Source organism: Peromyscus californicus, unplaced genomic scaffold, assembly GCF_007827085.1.
Source record: "Peromyscus californicus insignis strain IS unplaced genomic scaffold, ASM782708v3 Scaffold_7__1_contigs__length_154581171, whole genome shotgun sequence".
NCBI classification, from domain to species: Eukaryota; Metazoa; Chordata; class Mammalia; order Rodentia; family Cricetidae; genus Peromyscus; species Peromyscus californicus.
The window spans coordinates 63,479,024-63,501,267 of NW_026294595.1; the positions used below are offsets into that span (position 1 = coordinate 63,479,024).

At 35.8% G+C, this 22,244-nt stretch overlaps 1 protein-coding gene across 1 annotated transcript; it reads right to left on the reverse strand.

Moving 5' to 3' along the window:
• Nucleotides 1-12,119: 12,119 nt before the first annotated feature.
• On the reverse strand, nt 12,120-13,058 carry LOC128102092 (olfactory receptor 1052-like). The gene has a single exon (XM_052725608.1). It carries the CDS (start codon nt 13,056-13,058, stop codon nt 12,120-12,122), a length of 939 nt encoding a protein of 312 aa, XP_052581568.1.
• Nucleotides 13,059-22,244: the final 9,186 nt, after the last annotated feature.

The window sequence follows — 22,244 nt, forward strand, 5'->3', positions numbered from 1 at the left end:
TGAATTACAACTTCACATACTTTTTTTTGAAATGATACATTTTCAGTTCAATAATAGTTAAGTTAAATATCAGAGAATTAAATTATACACATACTTTCTAACATAGTCAACAAATATTGATCACTTACCATTATAGGCCTGTATATTTCTTTTGAAATAACAGATCACTTAAATCAGCAACTTGATGTTTTCAAGCAGATGATGTCCTGTTAGAAAATAAAAATAAACACATGTTGATATAAGTAACTATAATAACTACCATATAAAAATTAAATTAGGACAAAGAATAGAAGGAAATGGTTATTGCTATAATATAAATGGTATTAATTTCCCATTTTTCTTGAAGTTACTACAGCAATTTGTTAAAAAATTGGTGGCTGAATTTAACTAGGATTCATTCACTTATAGTTTCAAAGTCAGAAGCACAATGCTATCTGAATTTCTGGGTGGAACAACACAGGTACAAGGTCATAGTCCTGCTAGAGGCTCTAAGAGAGGAAGCACTATGTCACCCAATGCCCCCTTTTGAATTTCTAAAGCTCCTGTCTTTAGCATTTTGAGCTTCTAAAGTTCCTCCTGTCTGTAGTAACTAATCCTTTTTTTTAAATGAAACAGCAATATTGTGCTTTTGTCTTTCATTACTGTGCCTTCCTTCTTTCTCAGTCAAAAGAATTACATACACTTGAATTACATATAATTCCTACTCTCATAATCCAAGGTATGTTTTGTCTTTCATGTTCTTTCTCTGACTTACATGTAAACAATCTTATGAGGTGGTATGTGTGGATCCTAGAGATTCAGATTTAAAGAAGACTAGGAATTGTTATTCAGTCTGTTACATGTGAGATATTCAGTGAAGATGCTATATAAGATTCACTATTAGTATAAAATGATCAAGTGATTTAATGAGATATATGGGTGTGTAAAAAAGTGTTCCAAGAAGAGAATGTAGCATGTTCAAAACCTAAAGTAGAACTGTGTGCGATAAGAAGGCTTATAAATGTTCCTAAATGACAAGAAAAGCAAGAATGAATGCTAAGGAATAAAAGATATTGTTTCTCTGGCCACAGAAATGTGATTGAAACCTGTCAATGAGATGGACAAAATATATGCACAAGATATCACAGTACATGAATTCCATATTTCAGTCTTACCAAAGTATTTACCTTTTTTCACAACTTTCATTTTAGCATTTTTACATTTGTATTGCTTGTACAAAAGTAATTTTGCAGAAAATGAATCTTGTTCTCTTTTATATTACTGCTCTAATCAACTCCTGTATTGAATTTTATGGTAATGTAAATTCCTCCGGTTTTTTATGAAACAGGTTTGTATCTTATTACATATAGTATTTTACAACCTATTTAGTATTCACAGAACATGCCCTCTATTTAAGAAAGCATATGAGACACTTGAGACATGAAGGAAACAATTTGATTCCTCACATTTACCAGTCAGGATACAGGTAACCCCTCATACTGATCCATACTAATGGATATTGGGGTATCAAGACTGAAATGATAACTCTATAAGAGCAAGCAAACCCATTTAAATCTGGGAATGTACCTTAGTCCCTGTCTATGTTCCAGATTCATGGACTTTGGAAGAAGAGTAAATTGATTTCATTGTCCTAGGTATAATTGAAAGCATCGAATATTTTTTAAAATATTTATTTAATTGTTGATATTATAATGTAATTTGATCATTTCCCCCTTTCCTTTCCTCCCTCCAAACTGTCTTATTTCCTCATGCTTGCTTTCTTTCAAATTCATGGCTTCTTTTTTCATTGATTGTCATTATATCCATATAAGTGTATATATGCACAAATACCTCTATTCCTAAATACATATATACAAGCTGCTCAACCTGTATAAATTTACACTCGCTCTTTTGAAAAACTATACATTTATTTTGAAACAATATTTCCAAATAAATATCTAGGACATCAGAGTTTGCATGATATTCTCATTTATTACCAAATAAATATCTACAAAATTGGTGGCCAGTTTGATTGTCTCTGAGTTTTCAAATTGTGCTTAAAATGATTATTTCACTAATGATCACAAGGATGAGGAGAGGAAAGGAGGAAATCAAATGTGATGGAATTAACTTTCAATTACATTTGTGGCATTATTTACCAAGCACAGAAAAGTATCACTTTCTGTCAACATATGGTTTGCATCTAAGTTGTTAGAATTGTAACTAGAATATAAGTGTATCTAGAGATTAAATTCATGGTTTATCTGCACTTAAGATTGCCATCTAGATGGGAAAAAGTTGATTTACAATACTAACTACTATGAGCATTCTGCTCTCAAAACTTTTATTCCTAAAGACATCCAAATTTTATTTTGCAGCCTCCATATAATGAGGTTGATGTATCATCACAAATCATCCTGTTCAAATGAAGAGAAAATTCTTTTCAAGTCATTTTGTGATTCCAAAACAACAACCATAATGCATGGTCATCAATGAACAGGGATACAGTGAGAATAGTTGTAACTTTTAATTTTTTTTTCACTACCGTTAAAAAAAGAAACCCAACAAAAGCATATCAAATGAGCTAATGATTTTCAAAATTTTTGCTACCTTCATACACTGGGAAAGAGCTGTTCACAAAAAGAAACATATTACCTCAAAGATATCCATGTCACAAGAGGTACCCCACCTCTGACATTGTCTTAAGGTCCAGGAACCAGAGGTTGGATAGCTCACAGACCCAGGATAGAACCAATCACATTTGGAAAAGAAAAGTCAATGAAATATTTCTTAATCGTATTCTGCTATATTTGCAGATAGGACCCTCATATAATTGTCATCAGAGAAGTGTCATGCAACAACTGATGGAAACAGATGCACACAGAGATCCACAAAGTTTAAGTGGAATTTTGGAAATCCTGCAGAAGAGCGGGAGGAAGGATTGTAGGAGCCATAGGGGTCAAGAACACCAGAAGAAAACCCACAGAATCAACTAACCTGGACTCATAGGGGCTCTCAGAGTCTGAACCAACAACAAGGGAGCTGCATGGAACTGACCTAAGCTCTCTGCATTATAGTCGTGTAGCTTGGTGTTCTTGTGGGTCTCCTAACAGTGGACGACTGTCTCTGACTCTTCTGTCTGCTTTTAGGACTCCTTTTGTCCTACTGGGTTGCCTATTCCAGCCTTAGTATGAGGGGAGGTACTTAGTTTTATTGCAATTTGATATGGCATGTTCGGTTGATATCCCTTGGAGACCTGCACTTTTCTGAAAGGAAAGGAGGAAGATTGGACAGGTGGTAGAGAGAGGGGAGGTGGGGCAGGAGGGAACAGGAAGGGAAGGTGGAGGGCAAATTGTGGTTGAGATGTAATATATGAGATAAGACAAAAAACTTTTAAAACAAATTTAATTTAAATATATACATGTATGATTATTATTGTGTCATTCATGTTTTAGGCATGAATAAAATTGGTATTTTATTGTACACGAAATGTTACATACATACACTCAAAATTATTTGAATTTATGTTTATAGATGCACATACACTTTAAGAAAGTACATATTGATTGGTTTATAATTAAAAATTTAAAGACAAATAAAGTAAAATATCACAAAACATTTATGGAATTTGACATTAAGAATAAATCTACATGTAAACCCTACAATCAACATCAATAGAATCAATAGAAATGAGATAAAACTACAAATCAAATATCTACCTTAAAGTCCGCATGTCATGGTGAAGAATAGAGCTGCTGCGGCAAAGAGTCTAGCTCTTTTAAAATCAGAACTTAAAATAAAAACATGCACCAAGATGAAAAACAAATGGAAAAAAAGTATAAAATAATAAATAATTTTTAAATATTTTTATTGAAATCCTTAAAGAAATATAGATTGAAATTATTTTGAGCTGCTATTATTTTATTAAATTTATGGAAAATCATATATATTATATACTAATTATAATTCTAAAATATTTTAATTTTTAAATTTGCATAAGTGTGAAAATATCTTTAAGGTACTATATGAATACAGTATTTAATAATAAAAACATAATTGTACTTACCATATGCAAGAAAATTTAATATAATCATAGTGTAAATTGGTAAGCATTATATAAATAATACTCTTGTCTATGAGAAGTGGAGGACTGAAAGATAAATCAGAACATAATATTCAATGTGTTGATTGTGATTCTCCATTTGGACAATTGGCAATCAGCTTCCATTAGTATTCAGAAAATAATAGAAAATATCAAAATCTTGAAGTAGAAACAGCCCTTCCTTACTTTTAACTTATCAAAGCTTGAATGAACAACACATCTGCTGTAGAAGACCTGGCTTTCACAAGTCTTTAAGGACTTATTATTCGGAACAAGGTTGCTAATGATAGTCTCTACTCTACTGGGGACAGGATCTATAGCTACTTCTGTGTATATACGTCTCAATTGTCCACAATTGAGTCATTAGCATCCTTCTTGTCTCTTGAGTGTCAAACTAATCAGAGAGCTGTCAGGCCTTCTGAAGTCTGTTCAATGGACACACCTCTCTTAACGAATGAAGAAAATAAATGATATCCTTCATAAATAGTATTTTTAAATCAGCTGGAATTTTCTCTAAATTCAAGCATCTTCCTATAATGTTCAATAAAGACAAGGAATGCAGCAGCAGAAGTTGAGAAAAAGAATGTTTCAGTCAGATGTAAGCCCTGACTTACCTATAAATAAAATAAATCCTTTCAGCCTCATGTTGCTTTTGGCCATTGTTATTACCATAGCAAAATAATACAAACTAGAACACCAAGATCATAATTATCTCTTGCTTTATTTATGAAGCACAATGTGATCCAAACCCAGACAATGAATGTGTATCACAGATGGTACAAATTTAAAACTAAAATAAATAAGAACAGAATGCCTCACAAAATGCAGGAAATGATTCAGTATTATGCCATGAGATGGTGCTTCATATTCACAATTACTTGACTAGAACTTGAAAACTTTACATTATTGCTCAATTTAATATTTTATTACCTAGCTGTTCTTATATAGAACTATACACTTATTTGTTTAGTTAGTCCTTTAGCAAAGTAGTTTATTTACATTTCTCCATTAATCTTCATGTTCATCTGAGGAATTTTATATCTTTCTAACTTTGGTTATTATTATAGTTTGATGCCAAGTAATCGGGTAAAGATCAGAATGGTGAATATACTGTCATGTTTAGTACAATTTATAATTTGGTTGTTGAATTGCTGACATGAATTATGAAGATTCATCATAGGATTGGAATATTATCTTGTTAATAAGCTGTACATGATATTGACAGCTCTAAATTAGTAAAGATTTCAAAAAATAGGGCAATAGTCAGTCAGAAAACTATTTGCCACACAAACATGACAAATTCAATCTGATCTCCACTACCCACAGAAAAGACTGGCATGGTGGCTTGTGTCTGTAATCACAGACCTAAAGAGGTGGAGACAGGAGAATCATTGGGGATTGTGAGTCAGTCAATGTGGTTGAATTGGGATATCCCCACACTCAGTAAGAGAAAAAATAAGGTGGGGTTCAACTGAAAGAAGCACCCAACATCAATTCTTGGCCTTCATATGCATGTGCAAACAGGTGAAAATGGTTCTGTATACAATACAAATACATGAACACACAAATCAGAATACACAGAGACACACATATAAACAGACAGAGAGAGAGAGAGAGAGAGAGAGAGAGAGAGAGAGAGAGAGAGAGAGAGAGAGAGAGAGAGAGAGAGAACACTGGACTTTGTAGGTTTTAAATATATAAATGAACTTTATCAAATTAATGTAAAACTGAAGGTTAGATCTCAGTAGTTTTCTTCGTGTTTTATTCACTTGACACCTGAAACATATTCAGAAAGTCATATTCGTGAAAACATACCAGATGAAATATTGCTCTGCATGGAAGATGTTATGGTGAGTGTCAAAGTGACTCAATAAAATGGTTTTATTCACCCATTTATCTTAATGAACTTTTAAATGTAGCAGGTATCTTTTCAGATGACTAACATGAATAAGTAAAATCAGTATGTTCAGTTAAAAAATTACTTACCTTCAACCAGTAAAGCAGGGTATATCAAACCAACAACTAATATTGTTCCAAGACAACACATATGTTTGTAATTTCTATGTAGTAGAGTAGTATAAACATTAGTCAGAGTAATTACACAATAGGAATAATAAGCCTCTTTTGGAAAGATGAAAGTTAAGTTACCTCTGCTTAAAAATGGAATGAGCCATGTGATGGCGCACACCTTTAATTCCAGCACCTGGGAGGCAGAAACAGGCAGATCTCATGAGTCTGAGGCCACCCTGGTCTACAAAGTGATTTTCAGGAAAGCCAGGGCTACAAAGAAAAACCTTGCCTTGAAAAAAAAAAAAAAAAAAAAAAAAAAAAAAGGCATGGCCTTATGCAAAGAAAATCTTGAAGACTCCATGAAATAGAATTTTACTACTGATAAAGCAAGCTGAACTCTCAAGATACATAGTCAATATTAAAAGAAGTAGCATTTATGTATACTAGCTGCAAATAATTGGAAAAAGAAGTGAAAAAAATTCAGTAAGTGGAGAAAAGTCTAATTCAATGGAAGAACAAACATTTGTCAATACGTGTTCCTAAAGTAACAAAAAGTGGTAAATTTATGTTATAGAAGTGGTAGCAAGTTGGACTTCAATTTTTTTTTTATTTTAACCTGGCAAGAATTTCCACCCCAAACCTGAAAAAGCTTTTAAAAACAGGGTTCTAAAGTGGAGCCAAGAGTAGCTTCCTAGTTGTGTTTCTCAGGCAAGCCTTGATTCAGAGAAGCTGCGGCGTAGGTGTACAGGCTTGAACTACACTATGGTGGTCCACAGCATGTGGGCTTGACCTACAGCATGGTGGATTCCTACCATAGTACCCAGAGGAATCTCCAAGTCATGCAGCGCACTGCAAGGTGGATTTAGCTTTTGCTAGGATAGAATAAAAAAATTTAAAAAAAAAGGTTTCTGGGCTACATGCTGCTGGATGGAGGCATAGACCCACTCTTTCCTAGAGCTGGTGGTGAGCATGGCACCCCCAGAGCTAGTGGTAAATTTGCCTCCACGATGCTGGGAAGCTGAGGTGGGCAGAGTCAGCAGCCAAAGCTGCCATTTTGGTCCTAGCCATGCTGCAGTTTAAAACAATGGTCAGAAGGTATAGAAAATCATAAAAAAAGAAATATATAGTTTTAAAATAATAAAACAAAGCCCTTAAAAAGGAGAATAAAGTAATATAAAAAATAAGCCACATAAAAATGGAAATTATACAGAGAGTCTGGATTATACTGTCTTTGGGATTTTTAACTGCAGAGAGATATTTGATTGTAGTGGTTACTCAGTTAAATCAATATGTATATTTTAAAGGTATCTTGACTTCAAAATTCATGTCTAAGGATAAGTTGCTTTGGAAAAAGAAGTTCTCCTTTTGTTTCCATCGAAGATGATAACTTATGGATTGATTCCAGGCTAAAATTGTTTGGTTCTCCAAGACCCCCTAAAAGATCAATACAGCCTCACAGACTACTACAGCCAAGATTTAATTATAATTCTTAATTTTCTCAGGATCCCCATAAGATTGTCAGTGCCCTCAATCAGCAGGTTGTAGTATGAAAAGCTATGCCCAGATTCCCAAAATATTATTTATAAATGTTTATTTTTATTTAAAAACTATTAATTATAAATGCAACCTCTTTCTAAAGAAGAAAAGGAGATATAGATATGACAGAATAAAAGGGTAAATTATTGAGCCTACTTTTAAAAGGCAACAACTTGTTTGAAATATTTTACATTGCTATGGATTTTAGTTTATTGATACAAATTTAAAGTTAATTTGTTACACTGTATGTATATCACTACTCTTGTTTATGGTATTATGTTTATGCAACTCATTTAAAATTGTAATGTAGTTAAGAAATAAAGATTAATAATTAGCCATCTATGATAATCAAACTTACAATCATGTTACTTAAATTTTCTAGGTATATATAGTTGTATTTCAATTAGGTAGGTAATCTTCAAACACTTCAAAGACCCACAGTATATGACATTTAAAATGTTTTAAAAACTTAGACATTTCTGGACAGTGAGACATGTCTGCTCCTGGCAGCACTGATTTACTACAGAGAAGATGCTGGGCATTGAAGAAACTCCATATGGATTTTGCTTTTTTTTATGGTAAAAGTTAGCCTTTTGGGCAAGAAACTGCTCTTGCCTGACAATATGCTATATAAACTGGACATGCAGGACCCATAGTAGAGTGACCACTGAACTTTGCCAAATCAAGGCAAGAGGGTCCTTTGGATTCCTGCTCCACAGAAGAAACTGCCAGACATTCTGCAGGACACAGAGGAAAGTGACTGATGAACTTTGCCAATAGACAAGACAGTCTTTCAAATTTCCTGCTTAACTAAAAACCCTGCCAGAGACTCTAGGCCTGTAGGCTGACGATGGATGCCTCAACATTGCAAAAGAGAACAGAAAGGTGGCTCAGTGATTAAGCACACTGACTGATATTCCAGAGGCACTTTGGATGACTGCCCAGGCACCCAGATGTCTTTGTCATTTCTAGAATTATGGAATTTGCTTGCAATGTACTTCCTGTTTACTTAGGCAATATTATATCTTTCTGGGGTCTTTAATGTAGTTGAAGACTAGATAGTTATAACTATAATTTTCTTTAATTATGATCAAAGATAAATTAGATATGAAATACTAGACTCACAAATATAGGATAGATGATAGAATTTTTTTTAATTTTGCCAATTACAAATAGACTAGATTTGTAACTGTAATTCTTGATTGATAACTATTCTATTATATGTAATTTTTCTATGTTAGAGTTAAAACCTTCCTTTTTGGTTAGACAGAAAAGGGGAAGTGCTGTGGGATATCTTTCTGTATGCTGTGAATATGTGCTGCTCCCTTTGGCTAATAAATAAAGCTTCATTGGCCTATGGCAGGGCAGGATGGAGCCAGGCAGGAAAATCCAAAAGAGATAGAGAGAGGAGAAAGGAAAGTGGGAAGAGAAAGCAAACTACCATCCAAGGAGCAACATGTAATGGGACACATTAATAGAATTAATAGAAATGGGTTGAGTTAAGTTATAAGAGCTAGCTAGCTAGCAAGAAGCTTGAGCCATAGGCCATACAGTATGTAATTAATATTAAGCCTCTGAGTAATTATTTTGGAAGTGGCTATGAGACCGTGGATGGGAAAGATTCATCCTGACCTTGGGGCTGGGCAGGACCTGAGAAACTTCCCTCTACAACACACACACACACACACACACACACACACACACACACACACTATTGTATTTTAACCACATTCTATTTAACACTTCAAAATCAGTACTTACTCTATGTGTGTATGTGTGTATGTATATGAGACCATGTGTGTTTTCTGGCTACTGAACACAGGGATCTGGCATGATATATAAGGCTCTCGCTCTCTCTCTCTCTCTCTCTCTCTCTCTCTCTCTCTCTCTCTCTCTCTCTCCCCTCTCTCCCGTGTGACTCTGTGTGTGTGTGTGTGTGTGTGTGTGTGTGTGTGTGTGTGTGTGTGTGTGTGTGTGTGTGTGTGCATTTAGCTGAGGCAGAAACAGCTAGTACCTAGGATCAAAGATATCTATAATAGTCTTTAGACCTTTTGAAATGTCCTCAGGGGATTGTATTAAATAGTGTTGTGAAAACTATTCAAAACTTCTGTTGACTTGAACTCAGGATCCAATGACAATTATCCTCAGTTTTAACCATTAAAGTGATACAATATTTAAGATATGCAAATAATTCTTGGCAACTTTTCTTTGCTACCACGACACAACCCAGTTTTTAAAGCACAGAGACTTTTGTCCTCATAACACATATGTATCTGTCTGTGAGTCTGGTGCTTCCTCTGAAATCTTTAACTTGTTTTCACATTTACATTGTAAATCCAAAGAAACCTTATCTATATATTTTAGGAATTTTTTTCAGTCTCTTAGCTACTATGGTCTCTTACTTAATATGGGTTCAGATTCTTATCTTGAGTATCAAGTACAATTTGAGGGTCAATTGAACATGCAATTCTGACTTATTCTAAAGCTTGTTCCAGTATTGTCCCTAATGATATACAATGTGACTTCCTTAAGCTACCTTAAAATGTATTTGCTCTTTGCCCATTAATGCTTCTGCATGATTCAGACATGGGTGCCTTTATTTACTGGACTTATTTCCATACCTAAAAATATTATGAAACTTCAGTTTATTTGTGATTCTCCTTGTCTTCATTATTTTATAAACAGAGTCAGGATAGCTTGTAGGGAAAAGGGCACTTGTCTCTTAATTAAGGTAGACACAGCCTGATTTGTAAATTTGTCATGGAATAATTAAGGAATAATTCATTTTATTTCCACAAAAATCAAGAAAAGCCAAGGAACACAAGCAGAAATATCAAAGTCTCCATGTCCTAAGGAAGAAGAACACATGCTTTTTTAACATTTTATTAAAAATACACTTTTCTTATATAACATGGTTTAAGATTCTTTCCCTTCATCCTGACAGTTCCTCCTCATCTCCATTCACATCGAGATAAACCCTGTTTCTGTTTCTCATTAGGAAACACACAAGCTTCTAAAGAATAATGATTAATATAATATAATGTAATATATTCTAATAATATAATACAATAGGATAACACAAAATCTAATACATTTTAAATGGACAAAATAAATAAACAGAAAGAAAAGAGTCCAACAGAAGGCACAAGAATTAGAGACCCTCTTATTTGAATACTAAGGACTACCATAAAAACACTAGGTACCATTTAATTCTCTCTCTCTCTCTCTCTCTCTCTCTCTCTCTCTCTCTCTCTCTCTCTCTCTCTCTCTCTCTCTCTGTGTGTGTGTGTGTGTGTGTGTGTGTGTGTGTGTGTGTGTGTGCGTGTGCGTGTGCATGTGTGCATGTGCATGCACCTACCTGTGAGCTCTGGTACAGAACAGTGCAGGTCCTGTGCATGCTTCCTCAGTCCATATGTGTTCATATGATCTTTGATTATGTTAATTTAAAAGGCATTGTTTTCTTGGTGTCCTCCATCACTTCTAGCTATTGCAATCTTTCTGCCTTGTCTTCCACAGGATTCTCTGAACCCTGAGAAGGATTTGGTGGAGACATCCCATAAAGGGATAAGTGTTCCAAAGTCTCTCATTCTCTTCATAGTGTCTGACTGTAGGTCCCTAAATTCATTCTCATCTCCTTAAGGAGAAAGCTTCTCTGAGAATGGCTGAGCACAGCACTCATTTATGAGGGTACAGAATGTTATCAGGAGTCTTTTTATATTTCTACCTTTTTTTTTCATAGAACATCAATATTTGTTCTTACTCTCAGTCCTTCTGTTATCTATTCTCAGCATCTTGTTCAAGTAGGCCAGTGTCAGGCACGGATTATTTCTTTACTTAAAAGCCCCACACAGCAGCCAAACTGCTATCATATTAAACCGAAAAAAAAAACCAAACAAACAAACAAAAAAACCTCTTTTCTTTCTTTATCTAACAATTTTAGTTCAAACTCTCAGTTAAATTTGTATGTCACAGCAATTGTTGCAACAGGTATTTCATAGAAGTTAGTTTAGTTAAAACCTTAACACACAAGCCAGGCAGTTGTGGCACATACCTTTACTCCCAGCACTTGTGAAGTAAAGCCAGGCAGATCTCTGTGAGTTTGAGGCCAGCCTGGTCTACAGAGCAAGATCCAGAATAGGCACCAAAACCACACAGAGAAATCCTGTCTCAAAAAACAAAACAAAAACAAACAAACAAAGATGAGCTTTATTTTTGTGCAGACAGGTACCTCACTATTAAAATTATATGCAACAGGGAGATAATTATTTAAGCTTTTATGGAGACTTTGTAAACCTAAGTGAAAGGATCCATGAAAGTCGTGCCATTAGGGATATTTTAAGTTTTCTCTGAGACAATAGAGTATTTCATAAATAATATTTACTAAGATATTTTGGTCTAAAATTCTATATGACCCTTATAAAAGATTAATAATTTTTCATGATGTCAGTTTGAAGATTCAAATCACATTTGCAAAACTAGAGAAAGGAGAGAGTCAAGAGGTGTTCCTCCCCATACAAATCAATCTCCTTGCTGCTTCCTTCACATCCTTGTTCCTCAGGCTGTAAATCAGAGGGTTCAGCATGGGGATGATCAAGGTGTAAAACACAGCCGAGACTTTTTCCTGCTCCATAGAGTACTGAGAGCTTGGCTGGATATAGCTAAAAGCCACCGAACCATAAAATAATGTCACAGCTGTCAGGTGTGAGGCACAAGTAGAGAAGGCTTTGCGCCTCCCCTCTACTGAGCGGATTCTCAGAATGGCGATGAGAATGTGGCTATAGGACACAATGATGATGATAAAAGTGAAAATAGCAATCACTCCAGAGAAGACCAAAAGCAGCATCTCATTGATGTGTGCATCAGAGCAGGAAAGCTTAAAAAGAGGAGGAACGTCACAGAAGAAGTGGTTTACAATGTTTGGACCACAGAAGTCCAGTCTGAGAAGACCTATTGTGTGAGTCAGGGAGTTAATGAGGCCACCCAAGTAACATATAAGAACCATCTGAGTGCAGACACTGTGAGTCATAATTACTGTATACATTAATGGGTTTGTGATTGCCACATAGCGATCATAAGCCATCATAGACAGGAGTATGACTTCTGTGGTTATATAAATAGCAAAAATGAAACTCTGCAGAACACAAGCAAAGAATGTACTAGACTTGTGTTCTGAGAAGTAATTGATCAGCATCTTAGGAGCAATGACAGTAGAGTAGCATATATCACAAAATGAAAGGTTACTAAGGAAGAAATACATTGGGGTATGAAGTTGGGCATTCAGCCAGATTAAGATAACCATCCCCCAATTACCCATAAGAATGACAAGATAAATTAGACTGAAAAGCAAGAAGAGGGCAACCTCCCAATTGGGATTTTCTGTTAAGCCGATCAGTATGAATTCCTTCACACCCGTATGATTCCACACTCCCATGACTGCATTACTCTACAGTTCCTTGCTATAAAATAATATCTTGAGACTTAAATGAATAATAAATGAATAGAAGGATTTCCTCCAGGATCTGATAGCCATCATGTTGTGAGACACTGAGAGGTTACCCTGTGGTAGATGAAGCAAAGAAAGAAATCTCAACAGTGGCCAACATGCATGCTTCAAAGTCTATACACTGAGACTCAAATGACTGCAGCTTACATTATTGTATTCTCTGTTATCAATTGTCACAGAATAGGAAAGGATAAGAAAAGAAAACCTCTCATATTACAAAGCTCTCAGCTGGTAGATATCGAGATTTGAATTTAGAGGGTGGTACACAAACTCTGTCTTTTCTCTAATATCTATCAGCCTTCTGCTTAGATAAAATATAAGCTTGTTACAATCTTGTGACAAGGGAAATTTCAACACCCTGTGGATGACCATTTCAAAATATTTCACTTCCAGTTAACCTAAACACATTGGCTTCAATATGATGTCACTTCCCCCTTTCCAAACACCTCACCTCAGATATGTCCTCACCTTATTTCTGGATCTCTGACACATGTAGTGAATATCATCCTGTAGAGAGAACTGAGCCAGGACAAAAAAGCTTAGATTAAAGTTTTCATTTGTTCTTTGTTTTAAGAATGATTAACTATCCCAAGTGTCATTATATTTGACAATTCTTGCCTTCATGTTTTTGTTCAATTTTCATTTTGCATTCTGTGAATGTTGTTCTCAATATCAAAAATAATACAAAAACCCAGAACATACATTGTAAAGAAGAAATAAATTGTGTGTAACACCAAAACCTGCAATGATCTATGTATTTTCTTTTAAAAAATTATAAAGGACGTTGTTATACAATTTCTTTTGAAATGACACTTTTTCAATTCAATAATTCTTTTTTGTTTTGTTTTGTTTTGTTTTTCGAGACAGGGTTTCTCTGTGTAGCTTTGTGCCTTTCCTAGAATTCACTCTTTATCCCAGGCTGGCCTCGAACTCACAGAGATCCACCTGCCTCTGCCTCCTAAGTGCTGGGATTAAAGGTGTGCACTACCACTCCCCTGTTTAATTCAATAATTCTTTTTTTTTTTTTTTTTTTTTGGTTTTTCGAGACAGGGTTTCTCTGTGTAGCTTTGCGCCTCTCCTGGAACTCACTTGGTAGCCTAGGCTGGCCTCGAACTCACAGAGATCCGCCTGGCTCTGCCTCCCGAGTGCTGGGATTAAAGGCGTGCGCCACCACCACCCGGCTAATTCAATAATTCTTAAGGTAAACATCAGAGAAATAAATTAGCCATATACTTTCTCATACCATTGAAAAATACACGTTATTTATGAATATGAGCCCATATATTCTTTGCTGTTATGTTTTGTTTGTTTTGTATTTTTCATTTCTTAATGATATTAATTATAGATATTTTTCTTTATCTTCACCTACAGTGCATCCCAACTTCAGCTTTTGCTCCCTCTTCCCCTTCTCCTGGTTCCTCACCCCCTTCCCCTCTCATCAAGCACAGCATTTTACAATCTGTTTAGCATTCAAAGAACATTTTGTCTATTTAGAAGAGCCTATGAGGCACTTGAGACTTGAAGAAAATAATTTGATATCTCACATTTATCAGTCAAGATATAGGTAACTGCCGGGCGGTGGTGGCGCACGCCTTTAATCCCAGCACTCGGGAGGCAGAGCCAGGCGGATCTCTGCGAGTTCGAGGTCAGCCTGGGCTACCAAGTGAGTTCCAGGAAAGGCGCAAAGCTACACAGAGAAACCCTGTCTCAAAAAAACCTAAAAAAAAAAAAAAAAAAAAAAAAAAAGATATAGGTAACTGTGGCATGTTGTTCCATATTAATGGATATTGCTGCATCAAAGTGAAATGATCACTCTATAAGCACAAGACAAACCACTTAAACCATGGAATATACCTTAGTCCTTATCTATGTTCCAGGTTGCTGGCCTTTGGAAGAACAGTGAATCTGATTTCAGTCTCTCCTAGGGAACATTTGAAAGCATCAATTTTTTAAAATATTTTTTGTAATTTTGATAATATGTAATTCTATCATCCCCACCTCCCTTTCCTCCCTCTAAGCCCTCCTACATCCTCTTGCTTGTTCTTTTTCATTTCCATGGACTCTGTTTTCATTGATTGCCATTATACTCATATATGTGTATGTATGCACAAATACATATATTCCTAAGTACAAAATTACTCCTGTTCAATCTACATAAATGTACACTCCATCTTTTGAAAAGCTATACATTTTGTTTGAAACAATACCCCCAGATAAATTCAAGACATCAGAATTTGCATAATATTCCCATTTAATACCAAGAATATATATTCAAAATTGGTGGCTGGTTAGATTGTCTCTGAGTTTTCAAATGGTGCTTAAAAAGATGATTGCACTAATGATCACATGGAGGAGGAGAGGAAAGGCAGAAAGCAAGTGTGATGGAAATAAGTTTCAATTACATTTATGGCATTATTCACCAAACTCACAGGAGAAAAAGATAAATACAGAAATGAATCACCCTCTGTCAACATATGGTTAGCGTCTATGATATTAGTGTTATTACTAAAACATAAGGGCATCTGGAAATTAAATTCAGGACTTTTCTGCATTGAACATTGCCATCCAGATGGAAATAAAAGAATGATTTACAAAACTAATTACTGTAAATATTCTGCCCTCAAAAAGTTTCCTCTTAAAGACATATTCTAAATTGATTTTGTATCCTTCATATAATGAGGCTGATTTATCATCACAAATCAACATGTTCAGATTAATAGGGAATTCTTTCCCAGTCATTTCATGATTCCAGGACAAAAATCAGAATGCATGGTCACCAATGAACAAGAATACACTGAGTAGTTATAATCTTTAAATACTTTTTCACCGTAGTTAAAAAAGGAACCCAGCAAGGATGACCAAACCAAACTAGAGGGAACTCATGAAAATTGGATCAATTGCTATGGAGCCTGCATGAGACTGGACTAGGCTCTCTTCATGGCAAGACAGTGTTAGAGCTTGATCTGCTTGGGGGCCCCCTGGCGGTAGGATCAGAATCTATCTCTGGTGCATGAGCTGGATTTGTGGAGCCCACTACCTATGATGGGACACCTCTTGTAGCCTTGAGGCAGGGGAAGGGCTTGGACTTGCCTCTAATGAATTTGTCTTCCCATGGGAGGACTTGCCTTCCTGTGGGTGGGAGTGGGTGGTGGGTTGGAAGGAGGAGGCAGGGTGGAGGGGAGAGACAGGAGGAGAGAAGAGGGAGATCTTCGATTGGTATGTAAAATGAATGAAAAAATTTTCTTCATTAAAAAAAAGTAATCCAGCAAAATCATACCAAATGAGCTAATGATTATTAAACATTTTCTACCTTCACACACAAGGAAAGAGCTATTCACACAAGAGACATATTACCTCAAAATAGACTCATCCCACCAGAGGGACAGCACCACTGACACTGTCTGGAGGGCCAGGAACCAGAGGCTGGAGAGCTCAGAGTCATAGGATAGAACCAAACACAACTGGAAAAAAAAAACACGACAATGTAATGATTTCTAATGGTATATACACATTGATTAGTTTATAATTGAAATTGTAAAGAAAAATTAAGTAAAAATACCACACATTTATGGAATTATAAAATTTGACATTGAGAATAAATCCACATTTAAACCCTACAATCAACATAAATAGCACAAAATGAATGAGACAAAGTTATAAATTATATGTTCTACCTTAAAATACATATACCATGGTAGAGAATCGAGTTGCTGGGGCAAAGAGTCTGAGCTCTCTTAAAATCAGAACTTAAAATAAAACCATGCACCAGGATAGAAAGCAAATGGAAGGAAAATTTAAAAAAATTCTTAAAATACTTGATTGAAATTCTTAAAGAAATGTAGATCTGACCTGTTTTTAAAGTACTACTATTTTATTAAATTAATAGGAAATTATATGTACTGTATACTATTTATAATTCTTAAATAGTCTATTTCCTAAATTTGCATAAGTATGCAAATATTTTAAGATACTACATAAATATAGTATTAAATAATAAAATATACTTGTACTTACCATATGCAAGAATCATAGTGTAAATTTGTAAGCATTACAAATGCTCTAAATTATAAGTAATGCTCTAAATAATTCTCTTGCCTATGAGATGTAGTGGATTGAAAGATATATAATCTCCAAAATAATACATAATATTTTAAATTGTTGACTATAATGCTACACTTGGATAAACTGGCAATTTTTATACAATTCCATTAGTATTCAGGAAATAATAAAAAATATTAAAATCTTAAATGAAAACTGTCCTTTCTTACTTCCAGCTTATCAAAGCTTGAACAAACAACACATCTGCTGTAGAAGACCTGGCTTTCACAAGTCTTTAAGGACTTATTATTTGGAACAAGGTTGCTAATGATAGTCTCTACTCTCCTGGGGACAGGATCTGTAGCTTCTTTTGTGTATATACGTCTCAGCTGTCCACTTTTGAGTCATTAGCATCCTTCTTGTCTCTTGAGTGTGGAACTAATCAGAGAGCTGTCAGGCCTTCTGATGTCTGTTTAATGGACACACCTCTCTTAATGAATGAAGAAATTAAATGGTATCCTTCATAAATAATACTTTAAAGTCAGCTGGAGTTTTCTCTAAATTCAAGCATCTTCCTATAATGTTCAGGAAAGACAAGGAATGCAGCAGCAGAAGTTGAGATAAAGGATGTTACAGTCAGATGTAAGCCACTTTGGAGGACTGTTAAAATGTTCTGCTAATAAAACAATTTAAGTTCGTTATTATTTCTCAAAATTGTTGTAGCTATCCAGATTCTTCCTACCTATTTTCATCCTTATTTTGACATCAAATAAGGCATTTTTTCAACATACTCTAAAATCATTACTTGAATCTTTAAGATGACACTTTTGAGAAGCATTCAACTATGTAAGAGTTTCAGTGATTTGGAAATGCATTGTAATTTAATTATAATAAACTAACATTGTAGATGATCAAAATCATACTTCACATTTTACATCCCTGCTTAGCAAATCACATGTAATTTTCCACTGTGTTTTACAGCTACACATATAATTGATAAATGACACTTTAAAGCGTGATAATGGTTTACACTGCAAGGAGACTTCCAAACACCTCATAAATTACAATTTATACTACAATCAGAATCACACCTATTGAAAAATTGCAGCAAAATGAAATACAATTAATACATGCTCAAAAGCATATTTCATTTTTCCTCTTTGAAAAATATGCCTAAAAATACTAATATTTTTGCTTTTAAAATGTCTAAAGAGTTCAGTGGTTGCCTCAGTTGTAAAAAAAAAAAAAAAACACTTGCTATGCAACTTTGAGGAATTAATTTCAATTCCCAGAGTCTATGGTAAAAAAAAAAAAAATAGCCAGGCAAGGTAGCACCCATTTAAACTGCAAACCTGTGGAGTCAGAGACTAGTGGGTTAGAGAGGCTACTGGTAATCAAGTCTAGCATACTTCGTAAGTTCCTTGCCTCTGTCTCAAAGAAATGGGGTGGCTTGTGCTTCAGAAAAAAGTGTCTAAAGTTGTCACTTGGCATCAACAGGCATGTACATACATCTGAACAAGACATTCCCACTGTCTTTTTACTTTACCTTTGATGCTTATGATGAGAATAGTCTTGGGTTGGGGATGTAGCTCAGTGATAGAGTGCTTGCCTGGCAAGCGCAAGGCCCTGGCTTCAGTCCTCAGCTCCAGAAAAAAAAGAAAATAGTCTAATATGTGTGTTGAATTTTCCAGTATTCCATTAGGTTGTCAAGCACAAATAGACTATTATATGGGACCTAAAAGCTATATCTACCAAGTGGCTCATCTATATGATGAATGATTCCCTGGCACCTCATAGAACAATAGCTGAGTATAGGCTGCAGTCATAGTCAATATTTTAGTTCTGAAGATACAGAATATCCATATAGATCATAATAATTAAATTTGTATCAGAAATGAAACATCTGAGAACCTGACTGCTTTACTGCTGAAGTCAACCAGACATATAATGAGCTGATGCTATACACATTCAAACTCTTCTGAAAACTAGAAAAGGAATAGGAAAAAAAAAATCACTCCTAACTTGTACTACAGGGCTGTGATGGTTATTTTTGGTTGTAAACTTGACTACATCTGGAGTTAACTAAAATTCAAAAATGGAGAGCACACCAGTACTTCCATCAAGAACTTAAAAGATTCAAGCTGGGCAGTGGTGTCACACACCTTTAATCCCAGCACTCAGGAGGCAGAGCCTGACACATCTCTGTGAGTTCAAGGCCAGCCTGTTCTACAGAGTGAGATCCAGCCAGGATAGGCACCAAAACTACACAGAGAAACCCTGTGTCAAAACAAACAAATAAACAAAAAAGATGCAGGGGTGATAGTTCACATCACATCTTCCTTTAACTGTCCAATTTGGCTAGTGCAGAAAGCAAATGGATCACAGAGAATGACAGTTGACTATCAAAAACTCAATCCAGTAGTGACTGATTATAGCTGTTATACCAGATGTAGTGTCCTTACTTGAGCAGATTACCACATCTTTTGGTACTTATGCTTTCTGTCCATAAGACCACCAGAAGCAATTTGCTTTTAGTTGGCAAGGCCAGTAGTATAGTTTTACAGTTTTATCTCAAATATATATTAACTCCTCAGCCTGTTTCATAGCTTGTTTGAAAGAATCTTGATCATCTGTCTCTTCTACAAAATACCACATTGATGCAATATACTGGTGACATTTGCTGATTGGACAAGTGAACAGGAGGTAGCAAACACTTATTAGTATTTTTATTTGTATTATTGAACTTATTAGTAACCCATATTTGTAGTGGGTAGCCATTCCAACCTTGATCTGAAAGTTACAACCCCCATTGAGGCTTCGGTAATGTAGGCGTGGCCAAGAGAGGACCTTGAAGACCCGAGATCTGCATGCGCTGTGTCTCTTGGTTCCTGGACCCTGGAGGAAGACTGAGCAGAGTTCTCCAGAGAACACCGCTGGACTGTGCTGCGTCTTTCCCAGAACCTGCAAACTACCTATCCCTTCATTTGTAAGTTAAGCCACTAAATAAATCTCCCTTTTAACTATGTGGAGTGGCCTTAATAATTTCACCAATACATATTCACATCACAGGATGGGGAATAAATCCAAGCAAAATTCAAGGACCTTCTACCTCAGTTAAATTATTAGAAGTTCAGTGATGTGGGGCATGAAAAGATATTTTTTTTTGGAAGGGGAAGGATAAGTTATTGTACCTGGCCCTCCCCACTATCAAGAAAGAAGTACAAAATTTAGTTGATATATTTGGATCCTAGAGACAGCACATTCCTAATTTGGGTGTGTGACTCTGGCCTATTATCCAAATGATTCAAAAAGATGCTAGTTTTGTGTAGGCCTGGAATAGGAGGAGGTTCTTCAATAGGTCCATACTGGGATGCAAGCTACTCTACCACTTGGTCCATATTACCCAGCAGATCTGATAGTACTTGAGGTGTCAGTGGCACATAGGGAGGCTGTTTGGAAACTTTGGAAGGTCCCGATAGGTAAATCACAGAAGAGACCTTGGGGATTTTGGAGCAAGGCTCCACATTCACCTGAAGACAACTATTCTCCCTTGGAAAGACAACTTTTGTCCCGATATTGGGTCTTAGCATAAACTACATATTTTACAATGGGCCACCAAGTTACAATGTGACCTGAGCTACCTGTCATGATGTGGGTGCTATCTAATCCACCAAATCATAACACACAACTTACACAGCTGTAATCTATTATCTAATGGAACCACTTTATACCTGATTGGGGCAGAGCAAGTCCTGAAGGCACAAACAAGCTGCATGAAGGAGTTGGTTTCTATTCCTGTTACAATGCCATCTGATGCCAAACATGCACCTAAAGCTTCATGGGGTGTGCTCTATGACCATGTGACTAAATAAGAATACTAGGATCTAGTTTACTTAGAGTTCTGTATGTAGTGTAGGCACCACTCAGAAATATACCGCTGCAGGATTACAGCCCTTTCCTGGGATAACTCTGAACAACATAAGTGAATGGAAATCTTCAAAGTGGGTAGAACTTTGAAAAGTACACATGGTGTGGTAGTTTGAAAGAAAATGGCCCCCAAAGAGAGCAGCTATATTAGGAGATGTGGCCTGGTTGGAGGAAATGTGTCACTGTAGGGGCAGGTTTTGAGGTCTCTTTTGCTCATGCTCATTTTCCCCCAGTGTGACTTTCAGTTGACTTCCTGTTGCCTGCAAGATACAGCACTCTCAGCTATTCCTGCAGCACCATACCTGCCTGTATGACATCATGCTCCCCCCCATGATAAGAATGCACTTAACCTCTGAATCTGTAAATGAGCCACCCCAATTAAATATTTTCCTTGTAAGAGTTGTCATGTTCACGGTATCTCTTAATATAAATAAAAACCTCAAGTAAGACAAAGTTGACATCAGGGACTAGTATACTTCTGTGATAGGCCAGACCATGCATTTGTTTGAAGTAATACGGACTTTAGTACTTTGGGTTTAGAAAAGCAGAATGCTTCTGTTGGTTATGTGGCGCTGCCCATGGCAGGATGGTGACATAATTAAGAACATAATCCTTACAGCTTCAGCACTGCTTAATGGGCCGTAATAGTAGGAGTGTGGAAGACAGTGCTGTTAAGAGCTATTTGCACGGGGACTCATTCCGGAGGTTTCAGAGGAGAAGAATTTTAGTATGCTGCCTAGAGATCATTCTTGTAATATGTTGGTGAAGAAAGTAGCTGCTTTATGACCTTGTCTGAAGAGTCTGCCTGAGACTAAAGCAAAGGTTTTTGTATTCATTCCATTGGCAGAGGAAATCTTTTTTTGTTTTTTTGTTTGTTTGTTTGTTTGTTTTGGAGGGTTTTTGCTGTTGTTGTTTTGTTTTGTTTTTTTGAGACAGGGTTTCTCTATGTAGTTTTAGTTCCTGTCCTGGATCTCCCTCCCTAGACCAGACTGGCCTCAAACTCACAGAGATCCGCCAGGCTCTGCCTCCCAAATGCTGGGATTAAAGACCTACGCCACCACCACCCTGCTGGCAGAGGAAATCTTAAAACAGCATAGTATAGACTCCATTGTATGGCTTTTAGTGGAAATTCTAATGAGGATTTACAAT

Coding starts and splice junctions, on each gene's coding strand:
- LOC128102092 (XM_052725608.1), bottom strand. CDS start 13,058: ATGGGAGTGTGGAATCATACGGGTGTGAAGGAATTCATACTGATCGGC.